This window comes from Empidonax traillii, unplaced genomic scaffold (genome assembly GCF_003031625.1).
Source record: "Empidonax traillii isolate 1590-97213 ecotype Southwest subspecies unplaced genomic scaffold, ASM303162v1 scaffold670:size792703, whole genome shotgun sequence".
Taxonomy (NCBI): domain Eukaryota; kingdom Metazoa; phylum Chordata; class Aves; order Passeriformes; family Tyrannidae; genus Empidonax; species Empidonax traillii.
The window spans coordinates 675,194-702,746 of NW_020955863.1; the positions used below are offsets into that span (position 1 = coordinate 675,194).

The 27,553-nt window shown below is 34.8% G+C and overlaps 1 protein-coding gene across 5 annotated transcripts in view; it reads left to right on the forward strand.

The window, feature by feature from the left end:
- Positions 1-27,553, forward strand: part of NBEA (neurobeachin) — a 478,282-nt gene that overhangs the window by 397,369 nt on the left and 53,360 nt on the right. For all 5 annotated transcript variants that reach the window (XM_027899474.1, XM_027899469.1, XM_027899470.1 and 2 more), the window contains 3 exons: positions 3,397-3,537; positions 11,882-12,001; positions 22,589-22,741. In XM_027899474.1, coding sequence (XP_027755275.1) covers positions 3,397-3,537; positions 11,882-12,001; positions 22,589-22,741 — 414 coding nt within the window. The remainder of the gene's footprint in view (positions 1-3,396; positions 3,538-11,881; positions 12,002-22,588; positions 22,742-27,553) is intronic.

A 27,553-nucleotide genomic window follows, 5' to 3' on the forward strand; every position in this document is an offset into this window, starting at 1 on the left:
TTCCTTACTTCCTCCTGCTCTGGAGGCAAGGAAGAGTAACCCCCAAAAAAAGATTCTTCCCAGAGCTTTTTCCATGAAAATTTCAGTACAATGCAAGAACAGAAGTGACTCTCATTGGTATTTCACCTAAAGTCTACATTTTATTCAGCAGGTGTTTTATGCATTTCAGAATTTTTCTTCAAATGAATCCTAAAGTAATTTAAACACAAAATAGATTCTAACTCTGAAAAGAATATTGATGAAGATGAAGAATACAGCTTTTCGGTTTTATCATTTAATAAAATTGAACATGTGCCTTCTAAAGGTAGATTATTTTACCTACTTGTGCAGGCATTTTTTCATGAAAATGGGAATGTACCATTGTACATCCTTATATCTTTTATCTTTTAAATTAATATAACACTTGTCATTGAAGAACCTAGAAAACAAAATGCTGTGTTTGCGTTAGTATTTTATGTGACTTTGAAAATCATTGTCAAATTTTTGAGACAAAGCACCTTTTTATATAAAGACAACCATATATATCAAATATATATTTTTTAAAGTTATTTAAAGGTATGGATTAAAACATCATTAAGATGTTGCTAGTCTATAAAATAAAATACCTTGTAATTATTTTTTGAGTATCAATTGTATCTCACAGATCTTGTTACTGTAGTTAATTTACAGTGAATAATGAAAACACATAGCTTGTTTGACGAAAGACTTCTAATCAGCGTCAAATATATTTTGAAAGGCCAAGAGTTTTCCATATTTTCAATCTTGCACTAATTGTCATATTCGTTTTCTACTGCACTTTCAAATATATATGTAGAATAATATTGTGACAGATGATGTCTCTGTCTTCTATAGCCTCAGAATTCACTGCAGCACAGGGTAAGATGCACCTTCATGGTGGAGGTAAAAATATTCTCAGGGTGTTTCTCCATTACAAAATACAACTTGCCGATTTATCTGCTATTTTGTGTTTCCTTCTCAGAGGGGGTGAACATTTCCTTTTAACAGATTAGGGTGTGAATTACTGCTTTAGCTCTTGAAATGTGCAGTTGGGACTGGAATTTGTTCTGCCAGAGAAGTGGATGCACAGCACCTTAATGAGGATGGTGTCAGCAGGTTCCATCCAGTCCCCAAAGCAACCCAGAGCCCTGATATAATTTAGCAAAGTGTACATATATCTGCACAGTTTGTCAGTCTAATAGGAAAAGAATGTCTTTTAATAAGTCAGTCTTTCAAGGAAGTTGTTGAACAATCATTTCAATATATTGGCAACTTAAAGGCTATAATAATGGCAGTGTGTTTTCTGACAGTGGCAGAATGTGTAACAAAAACAGGTACAACAAAAATGCAAATATTTATTTTTTTCTATTTCAAGTAGTTGGGAAACAAGATGGAAAGTGCTAGGGAATGGCTCATAATTCTTTTTCAACCATGTTTTGTGAGGTCTTGCAGTGCAATCTGCACCAGATAACACTGACCCTTTGGGATTACTCATGCATTTTACACATTTGAGAAACATATTAACATCTCCACAACACAGAAAAGTATTAAGCATCCAAACTGCTTAAAGTGAAAAGTACTGAAATCATAATGTTTTAAAATGTAAGTGTTCACCACACTACTATTTAAAAACAGGGGAGCCCCTGGTGGTCTAGAGAGTAAAGGCGCTGCACTGTCACTGCAGAGACCTGGGTTCGATTCCCGGTCGGGGCCACTCCCCGGGCAGATGGAGCTCGTTAGCCCTGTAAGGCAATCCATCTACGTCCTGAGGACCTTGCTGCCACCGTCCAAGCTCGCTTGGCCCCGGCAGATGAACCTCAGGATTAAAGGGTGGGCTCAGTTCCGCGCACACTGTGTCTCACCTAAAAAATCCAATGCGCAGGCTGGAAGGTGTAAAGACCTTCCCCGGTTCTTCGTTCACGAAGACTGGCCATTACTGTATTACTGTATTTAAAAACAAGCTCTAAACTGTTAAATCAGAAAATATCATGTTCTATGTCAGACTTTTCAAGAGCCATCACAAAAAATGTTGCAGTGCTGAAGAAATAAAATACTTGTAGATTTCAAATTTTTTCCTTAACATATGTAGTGTAGTGAAACATACTGATTTCATAGAATCATAGAATCATAGAATCATAGAATCATAGAATCATAGAATCAACCGGGTTGGAAAGGACCTCTGAGATCATCAAGTCCAACCCTTGATCCACAACTGCCATGGTTACTAGACCATGGCATTAAGTACCGCATCCAGTCTTGTACTGGTATTGACCTTGTACCAGTATTTCCATTCCAAATTACTTTGGATTTTAATTCACTAGAAAAATTATGCGGTGGAATAAAATGCAAGAATACATTTTAGCATTTTGAAAAGGGTCAATGTGCTTGTGTATATGTTTTGTTTCAAGTTTTAATATCCTTAATAATATCCATTCTAATTAAACTTTTGATTATTTCAAATCAAGTAATCTCTAAAAATTATAGTAAATTTACACAAATATTTGTTGTGGAAGTGTGCTCTCTTCTAAGTAGTAAACTCTGTATTTTGTTAATTTTACTTCAGAAGCTTAAATCTGTATTTTCTTTATCCGAGTAGCTTTTGTATCACTTAATAACAAGTATATTTTGAAAAAAATTCAGGGATAAAATGGGTTAAAAAATCATAAAAGGCATGTATTCCCTAAGTAGCCACATCAAAACCTACAGTTACTATTCCTGCCTTACATATATTTTGTTTTTACCTAATTTGCATAGATTCTCTGTTAAGTTTGCTCAGAATGGACTTTGAATTTGGGAATGATTTCCAAATTCTATTGTTTTCAAGTACAAAGCTTGCTTGCTTTGCTCGGTAAAACGTGCCTTTGTTTAGACAGAAAGTATATCCAGTCCTGAGGACTATGCATGGTTTTTAAGTATTTCTGCTTAGGATCACCAGACACCATCAGCAGTTCCGCGTGAAATCTTTTCATCATGAACTGCCCATTACTAAGTATCCTGTGTGAGCAAAAGTCAGTTTTCATTAGCTGTGTGATTACAGTGAATGACAGCAACAGAAATATTAGTTTGGCCTCAATGCATTTTAAATGCAGTTTTAGAAGTCTATTTCCAGAACAATATTACTGAACTAATTGGGAAACAACATATACTTCAAGAAGGTCTTGAAAGTTTGCAGATGTGTATCACTTATATTTGTCAGTTAAAATAAGGAAACTCATAAGACTTCTAATACACAAAGCCTTTGAAAATAAATTCTAAGATTACAGCAATCTGGAGGGTTTACTACAGCGTGGAATGAGTTTGGTTGCAGAGTCTCCTGTGTAGTGAATCTTAATGCAGAATTAACCTATGACATAGGTGCCCTTCAGCTGATAATATGTTTGACCTCTTATCACTTTGCAGCCTATTGGTGCTTTGAACCCAAAGAGAGCAGTCTTCTATGCAGAACGGTATGAGACATGGGAAGATGATCAGACTCCACCTTATCATTACAACACCCACTACTCTACATCTACTTCTACACTGGCTTGGCTTGTTCGTATTGTAAGTATTTCTGGATCCTGGTTATAATTAAAATCTTTATCTACAGCATATTTTCTGTCACTAGCTACAGTTTCATTTTTTTTTTTTTTAATGAAAATACCTTTCTATCAAAATCTCATTGTTCTTTCCTAGTTTAAAAACTTAAAAATTCTCTAGTTATACTGTATATCACAATATTAATTTGTAGTGATGAGAGGTTTTTTCCTACCCAAACAATCGGAAAGAAATTTAAACACAAAATTATGGTGGTACAATGAGAAAAATGCATCTAAAACTAAATCCACCTAAAAATATCTCCAGACAATACAGAAATCTGATACTACTCATGTATTCATTTATTATTTTTGGCTAGGGACAGATGCATACAACATTAAAGAAAAGCCTTTTGTAAAAAGAACCTTAAATTGCCAAATTGAGAAGGGAATTATAGAATATATAATTATCTTAAAGCAGCAAACAGTAATATTTTATGTAAAAGAACTGTGCTACTTAATGAATTACTATCTCTCCAGTTTTCAGAAATGTAAAACTGGGGTTCTAACTTCAACTGCTGTGTCAGTTTTGGAAACCTCATGCTTAAATCTTATCACCAAAATGAGATCTAGGGAAAGGGACAAAACTTCAAAGATGGAATGAATCTGAATTCAATTTATGTGCTATCACAGTGATTTACAGAATAAAGAGTGTTGATGAGAGACTGAAGGTTTCACAGAGATACCTAAATTAAGGAAAAATTGAGTCATTTTGTAGTAGCTTAACTTCAAGTACACCCTACCAATAAAAATGTGTTGCATAAGGTGTATTCTAGGCATGTTTTGCACACAACAAAGCAAAACAGAGTCACACGAAGCTCAATATCTGAGTTTTAACTCATTTCAGCTTCCATTAGATATGTCCTTTTTTTCTGCTCAGAAGGGAAGAATTCACGTGTCTGTGAGTTCAGTATATACCTCTTAAACCATGGGAAACTAAGTGTTGTTTACACTCATATGTGGGGTGATCACTGCATTCCTTATAAGTGTTGCTAAATTATTTATGTACTGTGAATACATTTTATGGCACATATGTGCTTGTTTGTTGCCTAAAGTATATTAAAAGCAGTAGTTTTATTTGCATGTTTATCTGTTAATTTTGGCTGCTATTCAAAAAAAGATCCTCTTTTGCTTGGCAGCAAATTCTTGGACCTGAAAGTCTGCTTACAAGTTGAAGATATAACACACCAAGGAGGATTCATTTCCTGTATAGGCTAATGCAGTGTCATTTTTACTACTGTTGTTTATATAATACTGTAGATGTAGATGTAGATATAGGTGACCTAAAAGAGCAAGAGAACAAGGTCTCTGTCTTGATGGCCTGGCACTATAGACCTGACAAATGATGTTTGTTAGAGCGAACAGTATGTGTGAGAATAAAAGGCAGAAAAGGAAAACCAATGCTTTCCAGAGAAGAGGATGCAGATGGAAAGAAGGTGAAAACAGCAGAGAATTTAAATACAGGCGCACACCTGCATAGGTACTTTCAGATTATTTAAATATGGTTGACCAACACAGAAAAGCAATCTCTAATGGGAGTAGACAACAGAAGTGAAGGAAGACAGATGCAGGGAAAGATGAAAAGAAAAAAAGAAAATAATATGATGAGTATGTATAAGGCTGCATATGGAATCCCAAAATAAATATTTGAAAATAAATGTGTATAGAGGAAAAAATTATAAAGTCATAGTGATATAGGCTAGGTCAGATTTCAGTTAAAGTAGTATTTCATGCCTGTGAATTTCTTAAACTAGTGCTTTGGTATAAGTTTGTGATGAAGATTGTGTAAAAAAAGGTAAATTACATTCTAGTCCACGAAGAGGACTAGACATTAAGAGATGCATAGAGTCAGACAGAAATTTTTTTTCAGCATTTTAAGAGATTGGAGAAGATTCATGGGAAAAGATGTGTTACAGTAAAGCTTTTGGTAGAAAGTGACAACGAACTGAGAGTGAAAGAGAGGCATGGAATCTAAAATCATGGGAGAAGATCAAAGCATAAAAGAAAACAGAAAGCAAAAAGAGAAATTCAGTGAAAATAAGCAAGCAAAGAAAAAAAAGCTATGACAAAAAGTAAACTAGGAATGAGATAGTTTAGACAGAAGCAGAACAAAACAATATAGAGTGATGGGGATACAAGGGGAGAAACTGCTTGCCTAGATCTTAAAATTGGAGGAAACAGTATTTGCAGTAGGAAAGGAAGTTTCAACCACTCTGAAGCTTATATATAGAGAGAGAATTATGTAATTGCCACAAAACCGTAAAAATCATCTTGCTTTTTGGCTTTGACAGGTGCAATCTGGTTTCTGTCACTTGTCTTCAAAACATTGCTTTTAATATCATATTTCAGAATCAATTCTGTGATAATCTGTTCCCTACTGTCTCATATTTCCCTCTGTTCCTTTCCTTTACGTGATGTATTGTGGTGGGTGTGCTCTGCCTCCACATCAGGTGCCCACCAAAGATGTTCTGTTACTCCCTTCCTTAGCTGGGCAGGAGAGAGAAAAAATAAGGAAAGGCTTGTGGGTTGAGATAAGAACAAGGAGAGGTCACTCACCAGTTACCATCATGGGCAAAACAGACTTGACTTGGAAAAATTAGTTTAAATTATTACTAATCAAATCAGAGTAAGATAATGAGAAAATAAGACCAAATCTTAAAAACACCTTCAGCCCCTCCACTCCCTTCTTCTTTGGGCTTGACTCCCAAATTCTCTCCCTCCTTTCCCCTCTCTCACACAGGAGGATGGGATATGAGAGCTGTGGTCAGTTCATCACACATTGTCTCTGCTGCTCCTTCCTCCTCAGGGGGAGGTCTCCTCAAAACCTTCCCCCGCTCCAGCATGGGATCCCTCCAACAGGAGACAATCCTCTGTGAACTTCTCCAAACTGAGTCCTTCCTTCAGGCTGCAGTTCTTCATGAACTGCTCTAGTGTGGGTGCAGTACTTCAGGAACAGACTGCTCCAGTAGGGTCCCCTGTGGGGTCACAAATCCTGCCGGGAGCCTTCTCCTGCATAAGCTTCCCAGGGGGTCACGACCTCCCTCAGGCATCCATCTGCTCTGCTGTGGAGTCCTCCAGGGGCTGCAGGTAGATCTCGTGGTAGATCCCCATGGGCTACAGGAGGACAGCCTGCTTCACCACGGTCTTCACCACAGGCTTGCAGGAGAATTTCTACTCTGACACCTGGAGCACTTCCTCCCTCTCCTCCTGCACTGACTTTGGCGTCTGCAGAGTTCTTTCTCTCACATATTCCTCGATTGTTCTTCTGCAGTTTTTCCACCAACTCTTCTTAAGTGTGTTGTCCTAGAGGCACTACAGCTATAACTGACAGGCTCAACTTTGGCCAGCGATGGTTCTGTCTTGGAGCTGGCTGGTGTTGGCTCTGTTGGACGTGGTGGAAGCTCCTGACAACTTCTGGCAGAAGCCACTGCTTTAGCCCCCCCCACTACCAAAACTTTGCCACACAAAAACAATACACATATCAGGCTAGTGTTTTAAAAGACCTTATGCCTTAGCATCAGTTCTGTCCTGCGTAATTGGTTTTGATATCATCAATCTCTGCCTCTTTTTAGTCACTAATAAATTTTTCACTGGTAGTACAGTTTTCTCTTGAGTGCTTTTGTATGCTAAGGGTGTCCACTAAAAATCCATCTTTAAAAGTGACCTATTCATTATGTTTTCAAAAAATCAACATTAGCATATATTTTGAAGCTACTGGTAACTACAGGAAATACAAAAAGTTTGTTATTAATTGCTGTTCTTCTGCCTTTCATGGCACTTAATAGAATAGGATGTACTGCCTAATTGGTGCTATGAGCTACAAGTGCATCTAAAAAGATTCTGTTTTTGTTTTCTGTGAATTAGTTGTCAAGTCCATGTATGCTCCTTTCTCTTCTGTGGAACACTAGGCACTTTCAGGATAAGCAATGGTCATACCTCACCAGACCGTATATCATAATGGTTGTGGTCCCTTTTGAAGATTATACAGCTGACCTTGAATCTCTAACAAAGCAAGATAATATATACACCCTCTTTCTCTACAGCCCCCCTGCCATGTATGCATGCACACACTCATACTTTACAGAGAGAAATAATGAATATGAAAGTCTACCGTATTGTTCAGACAGGTTAACAATAATGCTAAAAAGCAGCAGAGAACCATTATTTATATAATATTGCCTTTACCTCCTTTGAGGTGTTACTAAAATCAAACCATGATTAAACATTTTTGCATGTTACACATTTACATCTAATCCCAAGAAATTCTACTTATTTTGTAGGAGCAAACATCACCCACAAGTTTGTTCCAGCAGACAGAATAAAAAGTATTCTAGAAAGGGATGCATTATTCTGTTGACATAGTTCAATTTTTCTGTAAATGAAATTGAATATTCATAGTGTATGGCTAGGTGACCTTATCGGCTGGTTCAAGAGGCATTTTCTTCATGTGCATTTCCACCTGGAGCAGTGAATATTTAAGTAGCAGAAGGCAAAATAGTTTAAATGATTGTATGCACTTGGTTTAAACCAAGAATGCTACGTCATAATGCCATATATTCTAGTGACTTGGCCTGAGAAGTAGACAGAAGGAAAAAGAAGGTAGAAGAATGAATTCTGGCTTGAATCATGTAGAATGTAAATATCAACATTGTTTCCAGATTTTGGGGTGAAATAGGATAGAGTTATGGTACAATTGGATGTTCTTAGTAGTTGCTGTTGAATAAGTTATGTTTGTGTGAACAGTTGCATCTTAATTGAAACAGAGATCAATATTAGGGAACATGATTCTCCAACATGGTAGTCAAGATGTTTGTAGAGAATAATTGGCAGAAACCTTTGTTTTCCAGTTTCTGTTGCAATGACTAAATATTTGTACATGATAGAAGAAATTCTAGATTTATTATAAGTCAGGTCTGATTGAGTTTATACCAAGTTTTAGTGAGAATCAAAGGTGAGAAGTACTGGAAGTGCTCTGGTAAACAGAATTGAATCTGAGTCTTTTTGGTATATTTGAGCAGGCCAGTCATAGATATATCAGACAAAAGGTCTACATCACTCTGTCAAATCCCTACATACTCTCTCTTTCTCCTCTTAAATGGCTGAAAAGACATTTTTGTTTGACATAAGATGTCTTAGAATGAACACATCCCTTCCTCCTCCCTCCCCTACTCCCACCATAAATGATTCAAATGTGTCTGGGCACTGTTAAAAGGAAATGGAGGGAGAGAAGTGCTACTGAAGTGAAAAATTCCTTGTCTTCAAAGCTCAAGCTTGTATTCAATGTAATCAAGCACCCCACAAATTTCGCTTCTTGTTGGCAGTGAACAAGGCATAAATTTTATTCAGAATATTTGAACGGGTGAGATGGAGTTATAATGAAAACATTGTGCAGCTTTATAGCTTTCACTGCAACAAAACCTTTACATGAAATGACAGTAATCGGTATCATAGAATAACAGTATTTAAATGAGTATATTGAATACAGATATGAATTATATTTATATAATATAAGCACTTGACTTCCCAGAGAATAAAAATTACCTTAAAGTTATGTGAGAGGTCTGAGATAAAGCCAGTGAAAGCTCTGAATTTCTGCTACGGATTAAAAATCCAAAAAGATAGGCACAACAGGCCATGGCAGGATAGTATAATAGGGCACCCTGTAGTGCTCAGCTACTAAAAGTTTAATCCTTGATTATGAATTTTATTGCTTTTGTGTATTTGTCTCAGATACTTAAAATAATGTTGTCATAGAAGTTTGGATTAATATTTTTACATAATTTATTGTAATTACATTATTTTTCTGGATTCTGCTTTTTTTAAATCCATCAACTGCTTCTGATTTCAGAACCTCGGCAATGATCCACAGTCTGCTCCACTATAATATCCACAAAAATTACATGTATCTTATAAAGACAAAAAAATGATAGGTAGGAGTTGATGGAAGACTGAATTATTTGTACTCAGATCAACAACATATAATGTTTTCCAGTATAGGCAAGCTAGCAAAAATAGCATAATTGCTATTGCAAATATATACAGATAATTTGGAGGAGGAATTCAGTTAAAACCAAAATAATTGTAATATTAAAAACCTGTAAATTTAATTTTAGAATTATAATATTAATAGAATTTTAGGGTAAATTAGAATAATCTAATTCCTGTGTATATTGTTTTCCATCTCATAGTTCTGGGTCTGAAGCATACACATTTTCATTACTATTTTACATGAAGTTCACTATATGGAGCACTGTAAATCTGAATAGATAAAAACTCTATTTATTTTCTTTCAGTATTTCATTTCATGGTGGTAGTTTATACTACTCACCTAGTTGAGCTACTGTTAAATTTTAATATTCTGTTTAAATTATAAATCTCTTCCTCATCTCTAGCTCTCAGTATTCACAAGTGCAAACAAAGTCATTGTTTGCAATGGGATTTGGGATTCTCCAATAAGAAATTATACTGTGATGATTTTGTATTAAATTCAATTATTTTAATTAATTATTTACACATATTAGAATTCTCTGATTGGAATAAGTACACTGATGAAATTATATTTATGAGATCATATTCTTTTGAATCTATACTTTAAAAGCAAATTCCAAATGTTTAAAGAGGAAAAAAATATGGATAAAAACCTCAACCATTTAATTAGCATTTAATTATATTCAGTATACTAGGTACAGTGTAAATAAATAGATGTTACTAGTTTATTGTTCTAACAGAAACAAAGATCCTTTGAAGCTGAGTGGACAAAAGGTGTTTTGTTTTTAGAGAAAAACATTGTCTTACATTATTATAATGAAATCAGTTCCATATTTGCACCAATAGCCATTGAAAGTTAAGAAGAAATCTTTTTTCAAATATAAATAATTCCCTAAAGCTACTTAAAAGTTACTGACATGCAATGATGTCAATAAGAGAGTTATCCCATTGCTTCTCATTTAGAAAAAAAAATGTAGAGGTTTATCTTTGAAAGAAAGTAGCCTATGTTGACTGTTGTGTAATTGGGAAGATATGGAGTAAAGATAAAGAAACAAGGGTCTCTGAAAGTCTGAATTCTCTCTTTTATTTTCCTCTTCCTTTTGGATTTTTTCACTACCTTTGCATCCATACTTTCTTTATGTACATTTTAGTTACTCTTAAATGCTACCTAAATATGAATTACTTCAATCCTTTTTAATCTCGAGTAATTTACACACAATAGGTATAATGTGGCATCATTTCTTAATATATTGTTTATTAATGGAGGAGTTCTCTGCTTTCCTCAAAAGTTTCAGAAAAGGAAACAGAGAATATATAGAATAAAATTCAAATAATAGATGAATAATAGTTTAATAACAATTGTGATCTGCTAATGATGAACTGTTTTGATTAATAAAATTTCCAAATGATCAGGATATTCAAGGAAGGAAATTTGGTTGAGAATTTGATAAAGGGACCCTGTTTAAAACATTCCCCATGAGACTTTGGCAAAGAGGAAGAAGCAAATTCCATCTACATAGACATATTGCTAAATATATAGTTGAATAAGAGAGTAATGAAGTGGTGCTGGAAAACCAGGGAGCTGGCAATGATCTCAGTATTCAGGTCAAATAAAGATTTGGTCCTCTGTTAACCCCTTCCCTGCAGTGGAATATGGGGACCTGAAAATGGATTATGCAGACTGTCTAAGACTTGAACTCTTCCTCCCCAGAAGTTAGTAGCTGTTTCCATTTAGCAAGTATTGGGATCATGGTTTCAGATAGAATTAGCAAAACTAAAGACTCTAAATATTTATTCTCTTTCTGCTCCAAAATAATGATGAAGCTAGATTTTCTGTAACCATAGTCTGCCTCATAATGGCCACAGAACCATTCTGCACACCATGAGGCAAAGTGGAACATACTGAGGTCCTTTCAATTAAGTGAAAAGCAAGATTAAGAGATGGGATTTTTTTAAGATTTTATTTTGACATACCAACATACAAGGGGTGAACAAAGCACAGTTATATAAATAACACAAAATGTGTTAATGGTGGTTGCAATGAAGTAGGAAGTCATTGTGAACTGGATTTAAGCTACGTAGGTCTGCTACTGGTAGGTAATTAGTCTTATGGAAGAGAACTCAAGATTTGTGTCTGCAAAATGTGTTAGTGCCAATAAATGTATTCAGATGTTCAGTGCAGATACCCATGCACACATATAATTATGAGGTGCCATGTTTTATGAAGTATTTTGATCTGCAAAATGTATTTCGAGTTTGACGGAAACCTGCTGCATGATTCCTTGTACTGTTTTCTTAATCTGTCTTAATTTCATTAACTACAGGAGCCCTTTACAACATTCTTTCTAAATGCAAATGATGGCAAGTTTGACCACCCAGATCGAACCTTCTCTTCAGTAGCCAGGTCCTGGAGGAACAGCCAAAGAGATACCTCAGATGTGAAGGTAATATATATATCAAATAAATAGACAAATGTGCCTTTTCATTTATGGTATTTTGTTTTATGTAAGGATAAAGGGGATGATATATTTATTTTATATTTATATATTTTAATTTCTTTATATTCAGTATACTAGGTACAGTGTAAATAAATAGATGTTACTAAAGTTTATTGTTCTAACAGAAACAATCAAAGATCCTTTGAAGCTGAGTGGACAAAAGGTGTTTTGTTTTTAGAGAAAAACAACCTAACTGATTTAATTTAGATCAGATAATCAGGAGATGGAGAAAAGCCCAATAAATTGTTCTTTCCTGCTGTTAACTCAATATTTGGCCCACTCCATAAAACACAGCAGGAATTGGATTTGACCTTAAAGTGTCATATTGTTATAGCTTGCCTAGCTCTGGGTTTGCATTGCCTGGGGCAATTAATAAAGCATTAATGACAAGACCCATTTAAAATGTTGGCTTTTCTGTACAGCTTTAGCTTTTACTTGAAAGTGCCTGGGGATATTATGCAACAATACACATTAGATTAAAACAACTTCTACACAATATACAAAAACAGCCAGAGAGCAGGATGATTTTTACTCTTGTTATTCCTTACCTATTGTTAAATACAAAGGGCTATTGTTCGTATACATGGAACCTTATCAGAAAGAACCCAAAATCTAGTAATATTTTGAATAATATGGTCCTTTCTCGAGTCTCATTTTCTAGTAATAAGGTAGGCAAAGGCCGCGCTATACCTAAAATTGCTCTTTTTTTAAAAAAGCTTTTTTTTTACAGTGAATATGTTTCTCTTCTATTTTTATACTGCCACTCATACTAGGAAATTATAACAAGGTCATATTGCCACTATATTTTTTTACTTATCTTGAAAAAAAACACCAACCAATCAAAAAAAAAAAGTAAATTTGTTGATTTATTTTATTCCAGAGCCCATGTTTCCATAAATATTCTCACAGTTTCAGAAGTTTATGTGGATAAGCCATGTTGTAGTTACTAGTTAGAATAATGAATTGTAAATTGTATGGCCATCTCAACATATGGGAGAAAATGCTTTTTATAGAAAAGAAATCAACCTGGACCTCCTACAACCTATTTCATATCTATTAATGTTCCTCTGGAAGGCAATAATATTTTAAGTGCTATCAATGTTACCTCTGTAAGAAAAACAAAGGAAATTTCCTAATTTTGAAGGAATTTAAGGTAATATCTACTATATTTGTCATATGTCCAAAGTGCTGACATTTTGATTTTTCCCTTTCAATAAGATTTCTGAAATTCCACTAGAATATCTGGGAAAGTGACTTCCTAGGAGTGAGGCTCAAACATAAGATAAGAGCCTTAAACTGAAGAATAAGGGAAGACAGTTGGAAGTGACTGTAATCTTCTTGTCTGGCTTTAGTACACAGGAGGAGGGCAGTTAAATACATCATGGCATTGCAGAAGATAAAGGAATATCTGAGGACAGACAGAGAGGTGGTATTCAACTAGGGTATATAATTAGTGAAAGGATTGTTCCTAAACTAGCAAACAAATGAGTTATCAATAAAACAAAGAACTGAAATGTTTGTATGAAAATACCAGCAGCCTTGTGAACAAAGTGGGGTAATTTAAACTGCTGCTTCCAGCTATTACAAGGATGAAGGAATTATGGATGGATAACAACTGCATTGCAAAATGTATTTGTATTTAGAAAACAGATACTTTCAGAAAAGGAAGGCAAAAGTTGAAGAAGTGAGGTAGCTATGTACTTTAATGTCACTGAATTTAAAAAGGGATTTGGGGATTACGGGGAAAATAGTAACAATTAAGGGTCAGAGTTGCACTGGGGGGAAAGATTGTAAAACAATGTGTTGCAGAATACATTTGGCAATCTACTATAGAACCCCAGAGTCGAATTTAGATATATATACATTTCTGTTTTGCAGTTAGAAAGAGAAATACTACTTGGAGCTAAGTCATTACAGAAAATCTAATATGGAAGGCATAGAGGAGGTACATTAGCCAATAAATGTTTTCTCCGTGTTTTCTCTGACCTGTCTGTTCAGGGATACTTTAGGGATTAAAGATGCTGTTTAAAATATGTGATTATTAATTAATGAAGATACAGGGAAGGTGGGTTTAGAAATTAACCTTCAGTTGACTTATTATGAGTTGATTCAGCTTAACATAAAAATAGATAAACAAAAGCAGATTCAAAAATGAGCTGGACCTTTAAGTGATGCTAAAACAAATAGAAGGCATTAATAAGTTATCTAAGTAAAAAAGAAATAATAAAAAAAAGAGATTTAATACCAGCAATGTATTGCATCATCTGTTAAGTCCACTGAGGTACGCTTCAGTAGCCTAAGCAATATATGTCAATGCATTGCTGTTTTGTCTTCAGTTTAACATGGAAACTGTAAGATAACAGGATGACAGAAAGGTTATCATGAGACCAAAGCTTTATCCTCAGATTATAGCAACTAGAATATCTCATGGCATCTAATTTCCACACAAAACAGTCTGATTAGTCATTCATTCAGAGATGCTATGTTCTTGGAGAAAAGTTATTTTCCTTTCCCTTGTCCAATTTTCAGTATGCATTCATGCTGGATAAATCAAATGCTTAGTGCTTTCTTTGCTGGGAACCATCTAGTGGAAGTATGTACCCAAACTGGAGTGAGCCATAAGAAGAGCAGGAAATGTGTTTAAGAAGTTGGATACAGGTAGAAAAAATGTGTGTATGTGTGGGGTAATTAATGGCTGAGAGTGAAGATACATAAATACTATGAAATATGCAAACATTTGAAAGGGACAAGAATTGTTTGTCAAGGAACAAAGAGGTAAGCCTCAGAGGAAAGGGATCAGAGTGGAAAAATGCTTACCCAAGAAACAGAGTATGAAAAGTTAAAGTGAAATTGAGTATTCTCTGAGTTTGAATATCCTCACAAGGGAAAGTAGTATTTCTAAAGTTTCTTTTGTAAGTAGACTGGCAAGGCACTGGAAAAGAATCAGGGACAATCATGAATTGGCAAGAGAATGTGTTAGTTGACCCTTTAGGCCCTTTCCATTTGCAGAGTCTGTGTTTCTTAGCAATAAATCAAGAATGAGTATAGCAGCTAATTGTTGCTGTTGTTTGTTGCTTAAGATCTTAATGAACTACATTTCTCAATGCCATGACATCAGGGCCAACTTTTCCCTGAGGCCTTGAAGTTCATTCTGCAAAAGGATAGGAAACTGAACTGTTATTACTAATACAAATACCTAATTTTTTCAGATTGTTGTGCTACTGCTTGGAATGCCTTACAGTCTTTTCAAATATTTTAATCAAGTTCTCAGAGACTTATAAAGCAGTGGGGTTTGGGGAACCACCAAGCAACTCCCTCATAGTCTCTGCTTTTTTTTGCCACTTGCCTAAGAGCAACTTCCACTTTCTTGCACAACAGAAGAGCTTCAGCTCTGACAGTAGGAATAATCCAAAAAGTCATGGTCAGCAGTCTGGAAACTTCTAATATTCTCCAGGAGTCCTGCAAGAAAGTAGAGAGTGAGTAAAAGAGAAGGCATGCTCTCTGCTAAAAGTTTTGGCATATTTGTGTAGCTTCTTCTGGCTCAACATGCAGTTATAAATGCGGGTAGAGGGTTGGCATGTGATTGGTGGATTCCCATGTGATTTTCATGCTGTTAATTGTTTTCCCATCCTAAAAATTTTCCGAGTCTTTTTAGTAAATATTTAGTACATGGAATGACGGGGTATCCATCAAAGTTGCACACTTTGAAAACTGTTCAGACTAGCAAGTGTTCATTATTCATGTATTCCTTATCGTACATTTGAAATTCATCTCAGCTGCTTTAAGTACAATAGTCTCTGATCTTACTAACCTCATTAATTACTGTGGCACAGGTTATAAAATAATTTTTAAACAGTGTGTGGGATTAATCTGATGTTCCTCATTGCTTTGCATTGTAACTTGCCACAATTTTTGCTTTCAAGTGCTGTATCAAATAATCATATAAATTGCCTTAATTCTTTATTAGCAAGGTCTAATTTAAAAAATACTTTTTAAAATTTAAAAAATACTTTCTAAATTAATTTTTTTCAGGAAAGTAAAATCTGATGGTCTTTTTCATCAGTTATTGTTTAAGAAAGAGGAATATGAGTCACTTTATCCTCAAGTGCTTAAGTCAGTGCTGAAGTAAATCCATTTTAATGAGTAAATTGAGATTTTTTAAGCATGGCAGACACTTTCCACAACAGAGTTCTTTTGCAGCCTTGGTGTAGTTTAAAAATACATTCAAACCCCTATTACAAAATTCTGCATTAAAATTTAAAAACCAAATACCTGAAATTTGCAAAAGAATGTATATCTCTTTAGGAAGCTGTAATTCTTTAGGTCTGGCTCCTTTTCTCGCATGCATGTGTCCTCTCTGGCATTCTCTCTCTCTCTCTCTCTCTCTCTGTTTCTCTCTTTCTCCCTTTCCCCTCCCTCCTTCCCTCTCTTACCTCTGTGTAGTCTCCTCTGGAACTAAATTATTTCACACTGAGCTAATGAAAACAGGGCTGTGGCAGTAGTTTGATCAGCCTGAAAACCCAGCTGTAATTCTGGCATCTTGAATTGTGGCAAAAGGTAGACCACCTTTGAAAAATGTAGTGTATGATAGATTATTGCCCAATGGATGATTAAAGATATACTTAGACCATTTTGTTCCTTACATTTGGGCTGTTTTAGTTCATTTTCAAAGAAACTTGTTCACCTACAGTGGATGAAACAGAATTAATACGGTATGTGCTATGTTAGAGTGCTAACACACAGGGGAGAACCTGGATAACAGAGTTTATTTTATTGTGTCTCCCTTTATCAACATCGACCTTCTCTCAAGATAATCAGTACAAGCTGGAGGAAGAATGAACATTCACAGGGTGACCTTTGAGGAAGCAAGTCACCCGGAAATGACCATAACTTGGCCAGTCAGCTCTCACATTTTTTCCTTTCCACCTCCTCCTTGCTGCAGTTTTTTGGTAGTATTGACTTCCCCAGAGCCTCCTGTTAAGGCACTAATCTTTCTTAATGCCTCTCAAACTTGTTATATTACTTTTTGAATAGTCTGTTTAGAAGTCAGAAAGGTAGCTCTGACAAAATGTCATTAAGGTGCCTTAGTGTGAATTAATGCTTAATGGAGGTACTCATGACTGACTCATTGACCCAGTACTAGACTCTTGTGGAATTAATGGATGCCAGGGGATCAACCTTTTGGAAGGAAAAGAAAGAAAGAAAAAGAAATGGCAGCTTTAAAAGCTTGAAGTGAATTATATTAGAAAAGTGAAAACGTCTGGGTTGGATTTTATTTCATTGGGAGACCATAAAATAGTATACCCTTAGCAAAACATATTAAGCAGAAATGTCAGATTTGATGCAAGTGTTGTACAATTATGATAGTGTTAATAGTGGTCCTCTATCACCTGAAGACATATTTTTAAAGTTTAATTTCTCAGCAGTTTGGATTTGTCAGAGGCTTGTAAATTAGAAAATGCGTTTGGGGGATGTTTTCTTATATGAGGACACAAGACATATAATACTGTTAACTATACCTTGGGGTTTTAGTACAGCTATTAAAATAAACTAGATATCACATTTACAGACAAGAAATGTCTGTTGTAATATTCATTTTGCCCCCCATTTTTTTTTTTTTACATTCTTCAGTAGCTTTACTGCATCATTCTTCATCTGAGAAAAATCAAGCTTCTCAAGCTGCTTGAAAGGTAGCTGACTATTAAATGATAGAAAGCTAACCTGTCTTATTAGAAGTGTGAATGAAAGGGGAGCAGAGAAGGTTACCAGTTTATGAAATATCAAGGACAATTAGACAGAAAGTACTCCAAATAGATTTAGATCACTAGAATCCCTATTTTTATTAACTCTTTGAACCCTAGATATTCCTTGTGGTAAGAAATTACCAGTGTCAGGTTATGTATTCAGAAAGATTTATTCAGAACCTTTGATATGTTTTTGGCAAGACCAGAGAAACCAAACATTGGTCTTCTGTGTCTTCTTTCTTTGCATTCCCTCATTTTATGCCTGTAAAATGATGTAACTTGTGGGGAAGCCCTTTTCTGGTGGAAATTTTTTTTTATATTGTCCTTCATGTCTTAATTTGCACTGGATGACACAATGTGTGTACTGTAGTAAGAAAATACTTTGAGGTTTATTTTTCATGAACACTGATATCTTGAAACTCTCAAAGTCACAGTAGCTTCAAACAAGCATTCCTTTGCATAGACCTGGCTTTACATTGACCTTTTACTGCTAGTGCCACTGAAGGTGCAGTAGGAGTTTTAAGAATTCTGTTATCAACTATTCTGTTTGTCAAGTGGAAAGCAGATTGGGAAGGTCCTCTGTGGGCTATCCCTCGATGTAAATATCATTCCTGAGATACATTTTTGTCCTGCTAATTTTTGAGTCTCCTTACCCCTATCTTCAGGTGAATTTAACAATGACCCTTCTAAAGTATGAGGCTACCAATCTGTAAATGTATGCTGTCTGACAAATTACACTCTGTGCTAAATGAATGAAAAATAGCAGATGCTGTCAGAAAAGTATGCAGTCTCAATCTCTGATCTAAAAACTACAGAAGTTGATAAAAACATTTATTTTGGCTTCTGTGTGATGAGCATAGGATAAAGTATAATAAGGCCAAAGTATATATAGAAATAAATAAAGTTATACAGCATTTAGCAATAATTCTGCTAGCTAGTTTGGGGAGTTTAAAACAGTATTTTGCACTTCTCTAACTAAAACTTAAGCAATGGGGTGTAATTTTTTGAATTGTCTTTAATTGCCCTTAATTGATTGTCCTTAATTAATTGTCCTTCATTTGGACTTTTAGGAGCTGAAAGGCTGTAAAGCTGGTAGAATAATGCTTTTCAAACATGTAATATACTATGCAAAGAGAAAACAGTAATTTGTTCTCTGTATCTGATAGCTAGTACAAGGGAAAATGGGCTTAGATTGTGTAATGAAAGATTCATGCCAGTTGTTAGGTAAAACTTCCTCAGATGAAGAGGTTGAAGTCAGTTGATGGAAGGATTGTGGAGTTACTCTTATTCAAATTCTGGACAACAGGGTAGACCGATATCTTGCGGGATAGATGGCATAGCTGAATCTCATCCAGAATGGAGGATTGGACAAGGTCACTTCCCTTAATACGATCCTGAAGCAGTTATTTATTTGAGTATCTGTTTCCTATCCATAACATGAAAAGCACTAAAAGAACTGGCTCTCTCTTGTCATAATCTTTATTGAAATATGAACTGGCACGTACCCATTTGTGAAACAAAGAAAACCCAAACTCTAGCTGAGAAAAATGTAAATAGATTTTGAAAATATGTCTAGTCATTGCTAATGTTATTTTTTCCTGCATTCTTGTGTTTTTCCTTGCAATTTGCAGTGGCTTCTTGGGCTGCAGTTGTCATCTTATTATCTCTGCTGAGATTCACTCCTTTCTTTTCCTTCCTTTTGCCATCAATCTCTCAAGCTCCATCCTTGGTGCCTCACTGTCCTTGCTAATCCTTCCTCTCTCTGCTTCTCCCAGCTTATACTTCTCCTAGCAGAGCATGTTCAGGGGCCCTGGAGAAGGGAATATTCACCTTTCCATCCCCAACCAGCGCCTGCCATTGGCATGAGATAGAAGAGACAGCTTCTTCAATTTTTCACAGCAGAATAAAAAGTTAACACATAAAAATAAACTCTTCTATCACACTTGTCTAGATTATTGGTATTTTCTATGCTTCCATGTAGCTAAATACATGTTTTGAAGATTCTTCCAAATGTTATCAAGTTCATACATACAGGGTACCACAGGCTTTCATAACAGGTCTGTGTTTTAGTATATATTAATTCATTCTTTAAAAATGAGAAGGGATGTATTTATCTGAGCTATTTTTAAGTTCTGTGGTTTCTAAGTCTAGTCAATAGTGGAGAAAGCAAAATGACTAGACGAATATCGAATGCTACCACAGAAAACTGGATGGTTAATACGAAGTATGGGAAATATGTAAGTATCTGGGAAAGGTCACATACAAGATTGCTCATATTTCAAGAAAATATTCAATTCATGCTAAATAGTACTCAAATAAGCAAAGAAAATTGTAGGCTGCACTAAAAATAACAGTGGAGAGAATGCTGAGACTATAACACAGTGTGTTTATTAATTTTTCTTAAAATATTATGTTTAGTTTTGTTACTTTTACTAAAAAAATAAACAGACCCCCCCCCAAAACCCCAAAACAACAACAAAAACACACAAAAACAAACAAAGAAACAAACAAAAAGAACGACACCAAAAAAAACTTACCAGGAAATGTGTAACTGAAATTTTTAGGGTAGTGTTCTAGAGAGAGTGTTATTTGATGAGGATTTATAAGTCTGGCACTGGTTAGTTTCCAGAGCACAGGAAAAAGACAGTTCGAACTAAACATACACAACACTATAAAACTTATGAAGAAAGTTGCTCACATTTGTTTATGTTTTCTGCTATACCAGAGAAGGGAACATTAAATTACACTGAAAGGAAAGAGCAACAAAGGTAAAATTACTAAATGGAGATACCATTAAAATACTCAGTGACTTAAATCCTTTTGTTTCAAGATACCCCTGAAGCCAAAAGGTTAGTAGAATTGAGTTAAGCACTAGATGTGTCTCTGGGTAGCACAAATCTTTCAGGTATGTTAGGTGTAAAAGTCCACAATTACATGCAAGGACATTTAAAACTGAAAAAGGAAACTGATGGAATCAAAAGTCTTGCTTCCTGTGACATTACAGGTTAGTACACCACCATACTGAACAAAAATCAATAATAATTATAATGCAGTGGTATGTGTTCCAAGGCTTTTATACAAAATAAAAACAAACTTTGCTTTTTTCTGTTATAATTTGTATTTCATCTGAGTATTGGCTTTTAATTTAATTTTGAATTTTTAATATTTCATAATTCTGAGGTCCTTATGAAATTTTTTTTTTTTTTTTTAAGGTAACGCTCTTAGTTTGTCAGTAATTTCCGTGGTAGCACATATTGGTTTGTGGCCTACTCTTAGTCCTGAGTTAGTAATAGTTTGTTGAACTCCTGAAAGATTACTGTGTAGTTTTGTCCAGCTGTGAGGATCATTCATTCTTCTTTGGGCTTCATTAGAGAAAAACCTAAGGGCTTCCTCTGGAACCTGAGAGTTAGTGAATCCTGTTTGGGGAAAAGGGGGTAAGATTGCTTTTAGAAATATCCTGAAAAAATTTGAGGTGTATATATCTTTTGCTTTTTGAAATTGCAACTTGTTTCATAATGAGCTATCCAAGTTCAGTGATGTTTCACTTGGTTAGCGTTTTGCACTGGTTAGGTATTGATTGGCATTGCATTTTAGTCTAACCGGAATTCAAACTGTAGTGTATTAAAATGATGTAAAGAAGCAATTAAATTGCCTCCCTAAACATACTTAAAATTGTAACAAATACACTTTTTTTTTTTTTTTTACTTAATGAATTTGAAAGGACCATCTATGCTTTGACTTCTCTATTCTCTATGGAGTTGCAGATCAGATTTAATTAGATAAGTTTGTGTCTGCAGTGATTTTTTTTTTTTTACTCCTTGCATGTCTGCAGCCTTTGAAAGGACCACAGAGAGATTCAGGTTTCAGGTGCTGTGTCATCAGTTTTGATCATGTTACACAACTGAAGGCCATAATGCTTTTAGCAATATAATTTGGTGAATTTAATCCATATCTGCATATTGGAAAAGAGATAGTGAGCTTTAAAGCTTTTCTGTTGTTATTGCAGTTCAATACTTACTGCTAAAATAATAGCAAAAAGTAGCAATATTTATTATGTCAAAATGAATTTCTATTTAGCTGTTCTGGAAATTGGGAAAAACTTCACACCCTTACTTATCTGTAATGTATGTTACAGGTAAGGTCATCTATGCAGATGACCTTTGCTATGCAGTCACTGATATTTCACATTTTAAATATCATGTGTATCTTTTTGAAGGGCATTTGTTGTACTAATATCTTTCTCTCCATGTATTTTTGAAGTTTTCTTAAAGTAAAAAAAATCATTTGTCTTGAATTATTTTTCCTTATGTAAGTAGTCAGATTGCCACCTTTTCTTGTGCAATTAAAAAATACAGAGTAACTATATCTAGTTTCTAATCGTGTCCAATCAAGACAGTGTTATATCTGCAACTTTTTCACTTTTTAAGTATTTTTGTTGAATAGTAATTAAAAAATCCAATGTATTTTCATACTGAAGGCTTGGCATACAGTTTCTTGTATCTGTTATTCTGAAGAGGTCTCCTTTATGATATGCACTGCTTAGCATAAAGTTGTTCTTTTCATAAAAACAAGTATGCGGAAAACAAAGAGATTGAATATTTCATTCTGAGAAATAAGTTTGATTATAAATACAAGAAAACAGATTATAAAATTTCTTAAAACAAGTGCACAGAAACTTAAACAAAACCATGAATGCTTTATTGTGTCTTACAAAAGAGCCTGATTCTGGGAGCACCATTTACCATCGCTGTATAAATGTGAAGTCTCATTGTGTGTTTTCTCCTTCTAGGAGTTAATTCCAGAATTTTACTACCTACCAGAGATGTTTGTCAACAGTAATGGCTATAATCTAGGAATCAGGGAAGATGAAATTGTCGTGAATGATGTTGATCTCCCTCCATGGGCCAAGAAGCCCGAAGACTTCGTCCGTATCAACAGGATGGTAAGCTGTACTTTAGTGTAGCCTAAGTAAAGGGTTCTGTGTTCTAGGGTTTTCTGTGTTTTAGGTTTAGCTTTAACAAGCTAACATAATTCTGGTTTTCATCTTTTTAGGACTAGATTTATAGAAATATAGAAATAAAGTAAAAAGTGAAGGAGAATTTGAATTCTGCCTTGCTTGACAGAACCCTTTATTTTACAGTGGATTTCTCTTCCATGTGCCCAAATTAGGGAAAGTTAAATTCAGTTATTTACTCTCTCATGAGAAAGTATCAGATGATCATGAGCTGGACAGAACAAGATAACCTAAAAAATTTATGTGTGCCCCTCCTCACTACCTTCTACATTAAAAAAAATTAAGGATTACTATAAATGCTGTTGTCTTGCAAGACGTCTTATATTCCTTATTCGTCTGAAGATATGCACTTCCTGTTCATCAGAGATGAACTGGAAATTTAGAAATGTGAACATAAGCAAATGACTTCAGTCTCTGAAGAAATTTTACAAAAGAACAGATCAGATGTAAATTTTTACAAGGCCTGCAGAATTTAAGCAGAAAGAACATTTACATTTTATATTTTTTTCTTTAATTTGATAATTATTTTATTATTGATAATAATACATATATATGCTTTTATTAATTTTAGGAATAGCACGGTATATTCTAATGCTTTAGTCAACAATAGTTCAATTTATCGTTTTGTTCTGGAAACAGTTCTTCCCTAAAATGCATATTACTTGTCTTGCTTACAGAGTCAGAACCATGACTTTGATAAGCTATGGTTTTCTATACAGCTGCAGAACCGTCCAGCTTATGCATTATTCCCAATAGTGCTTTTGTGGTAGCATTGTAAATCTAGTATTGGTTTGGTTTTATTTTTTTCTGGTCAATTTGGCAATTTAATTTGAAGAACTATCTATTTAAAGAAAATTGTTCTTCAAGAATTGATAGAAAAGAATAGCTCTATGAAGTTCAAAAGAATAGAAGAATATTATAAAAACAAACTTATTCCGAGATGTAGATAATTTAGAAGTATCCTCCATTTAGAACAGTAAGTGGTTTGACATATGTACAACAGTCTCCTAAGAAAGTGATGGCAACCTCATCACTTGAGACATATGAAACAGCTATGAGAAATTATTCTGCCATTGACAGATTAGTCTGTCATTGACAGGAAGAAGCTGAACAATGTTTATTGGCTGATTTCTCTTATAGCTGCATATACTGTAAAATTATTTTTAAAAAGAAATAATTGTCACAGCTGATGGAAAGAAATTCAAGTCAAGTAAAATTTGACTAGCAAAGAAGGAGATGTCCTCAAAGGATCATTAGAGTCCATTAGCATTCTCAAGTGTGGGATGTGCAATCATAGGTATGTGTCTCTGGAGTGCCTGTGTTGCTGCACAGAGCCCTTTCTTGGGTTGTGTTTGTGGCTAGACCAAAACTGAGCCAAGAAGTAAGCACACTAAAAGTTGACCTAGAAGTTCAGTTTTGACATCTGAAAAAACAGTAGTGTGATTCCTTAGTGGTAAATGAGAAACAAGCTGCCACCTATTGGGGGATATAATGAGAGATTCATATTAAGGACTCACTTTCAGAAATTTTACAAAGAATGTTCCTTCTTGTATCTGAAATTGAGTTTTATTCATCTTTTCTTTCCACCAAGATGGAACGATTATTAGGAGGATAAGAGGCACTATGTGATAAGAGATAACCTGAAGAAAATCTTTAGCTTTAGTTTATTTCATTTCCCTTGCGCAATTTCTGCTTGTTTGGTTTTTGTTTTTGGTTTTGTGTGGTTTTTTTCACTGTTGAAGAAAACGGCTGCTTGCATGAATTAAGAGTGCAAGATTTAAATCCCTTTAGGACTACACTACTGATAGTTTGGTAATGACTGATTCCATACGTGTGTAAGTCTGCTCAGACTGCCAGGAGACTGACAAACTGATGTTAAGATTAGGGTAGTATTATCATTACAGATTTCAACTAATTGAGTGCTTTGCAGTTTTCTAAAATCAAAAATTATCTCCCGTATGTGTCAGCCCCTTCCTATACTGTTTTCCACTTCTTTCCCCACAGATATAAACATCATGCCATTATTATGCAGTTTTGCTGGAGGCAGTTTCTGCATGATCTTTAGCCATCCCATCATCTACTTTTAGCAAGAGCATGATCAGTAAAGTTCAGTTCTATGTAGATACATGCTATCTTCAAGTGAGAAGCCTGAGGAAGTTTCCAAATGATACCAAAGTTAGGAATTGCCTAGAAAACAGGAGAAAGAGGCATAGATTTATTTGAATTAGGTCCATAAAATACACTGAAAATCACCTTGGAAGGAAAGACTTAAAGATATTCAATAAGAAGCAGAAATCTGGAAACAAAAATAGTATCAAAAAAAGAGCAGTAACAAGTCAAGGGTGACAATAAGTGGCAATTAGATTAGATAAAATTCTGTAATTCTCTATTCACCAGAAATAAATGTATTTTGGTGCCGTCTATGGAGAATCATGGCATCACAGAGGATGTAAACAGTTGTACCTGTCTATGGTTCTTTTGAGACTGCACCTGGAATATTGGATTCACATCTGGGTGACTAGGAAACAGAAGAAGCGCTCATATTTGGATAGAGTTCAGAGACTAAAAGCAAAGTGAATAACTTTGGGACTTTAAAGAGCCTGATATATGCATAATATTTTACAAAGCTTATTATAAAAGAGCAAGTAGCTAAAGAAGGATAATCCCTTTCAGGAAAATGCAGATAGTATTCACAAAAAATGCAGTAAGAAGTAATGGAATTACATTTTGAAAATGCAATAATTTGAATGTGTAATAATATTTCAGAAACACTTCTTAATGGAGGGTTAACACATACAACAAACTGCCAGTACACTGTCTTTTTGGCCACTAGAATGGGACTGGTTAAAGGAACAAATATAAAGGGATTGGGAAATTTGACATTCCCTACCCTAATGTCTGATTCCATTATTTGAACCGGACAACAGATGTATTATGTTAGGTCATCCTCAGGCCAAGTTTGGCTGTTATACAAGAATCCATCTTGAGGAAAAAAAAATAACCTGGGTGTGATGCTGACGTGTAAAACACAGCAAGCTTGTGCAAGCCTGGAATTTCTACAGCAACTTAGCAAGAAAGTAGAGGACGTGTTTACAGAAAACTGAGAAATATTTCAAGTAAGTGTTATCCTGATCCCTTGTCTAATAAAATCAGCAGTAGTCATTTCATCTCAGTGGAAAGGATCCTATGTGATACAGCACAACATACGGTGGGATCTTGTTTTTCTCTAGCTGACACTATTTTCTTGTGTTCATACATATTTTTTTTGCTTGCTGCAGGCATATATAACATGTAATTTTATGTGGGAGTAAGTACAAATCCTTATATACTACTTGCACATTTATGAATGTAAAAATTTTCTTTAAATCACAGCAAGAATTCCAACATTTCATCCTGAGACTTATCAAAGAAAGAAGAGAATAGCCTATAAAACATCAAGAGGCACAGTTTCATAAATCAGCATAATTTAACCAATTGGTTAACAAGCTTTAGTAAAATTCTGTGCAAATTAATAAATGGCAGGCAGGGGGTTTGAGTTGTATCATTTAATTGTTCAAATGGGTGTTTTATGCTTCAGTCTAAACACAGAAATGAAAGTGGAAATGGTTTTGCGTCAAAAGAAATTCCTTTAAACTTGTGAAAACGAATCTTATTCCAAAGACCGGAAGAGATATTCAATCCAGTTACTCTTAAGATCTATTATAGCAGCTTCTAAAACACTCGGTGTATACATTAGGGATTTTTGTAGCAGTTTTATTTATCCTTACAAAGCTAGACTGATTACTATGGAGTTACTCATGAAACATTAATAAAGCACTATGTTCAATGCTAACACGATTATGGTCTGACCTCAGCGATGGTACAAAGGACAGAGGCAGAAAGTGTCCCTGATAACATTACCCTAATGCTGGGCTCATCAATCATAATCACCCAGTTTACCAGGGAAAAAAAAAAAACACGCATAAAACCTTCCACAGATGTGCATCTGTAGTCCTACTCAGCCTCTCAGTCCCCACAGACTCTGAGCAGTCCTGAGAGCCAGAAATAGAACAGATTCAGTCAGTAAGTCAAGCATGTTAAATCAAGGCAGGGAACACCACTGTGAAACACTGAAGCAGAGCTTTTATAATAGGCATTCTTTAGTTTTGAAACAAAAGATGTGAGATTGTGCAATTCAAAGTTAATTACAATGGTATTTTCATTATGACTTATGCACATATTAAATTACAAATTGCAGTGCTGAGTAAATTGCATTCACTATAAATTATATTTCTGAGAGATTAAACAGTGTCCTGTTTTTCTTATACATATTTTGTTCCTATTACATAACTATAACTAAGATTGAATTTTCTTTCTGTCTCTGAAATTATTTATTTGCACTCTTGTGCTGCCAATTACATTTTTGTACAGTTCCCTGGCTATTCAGAAGCATGCATAGTATTTTGTAATTAAAAAGCTTCTTGAATAGTCATTAGAAATGTCTAGTATGCAATCTCTTTGCTAGCAGGATCTGGAAGATTTATCTTTTCCTCCTCACCATTCAACAGCAGTTGACATTTCTTTTCTACCAGATAAGCAGTAGATAAGACTTGATATTACTTCCTCTGTAGTAACTTTGATTTTATTTTGTGGATTACCAAGGTTACTTCTCAGTACAATTAAAACTTATCCAGGCAACAGGGTTTTCAATCTACTTTGGAAATAACAATGATTTTTTGTTTTTTGAGCTTTCTATATTGC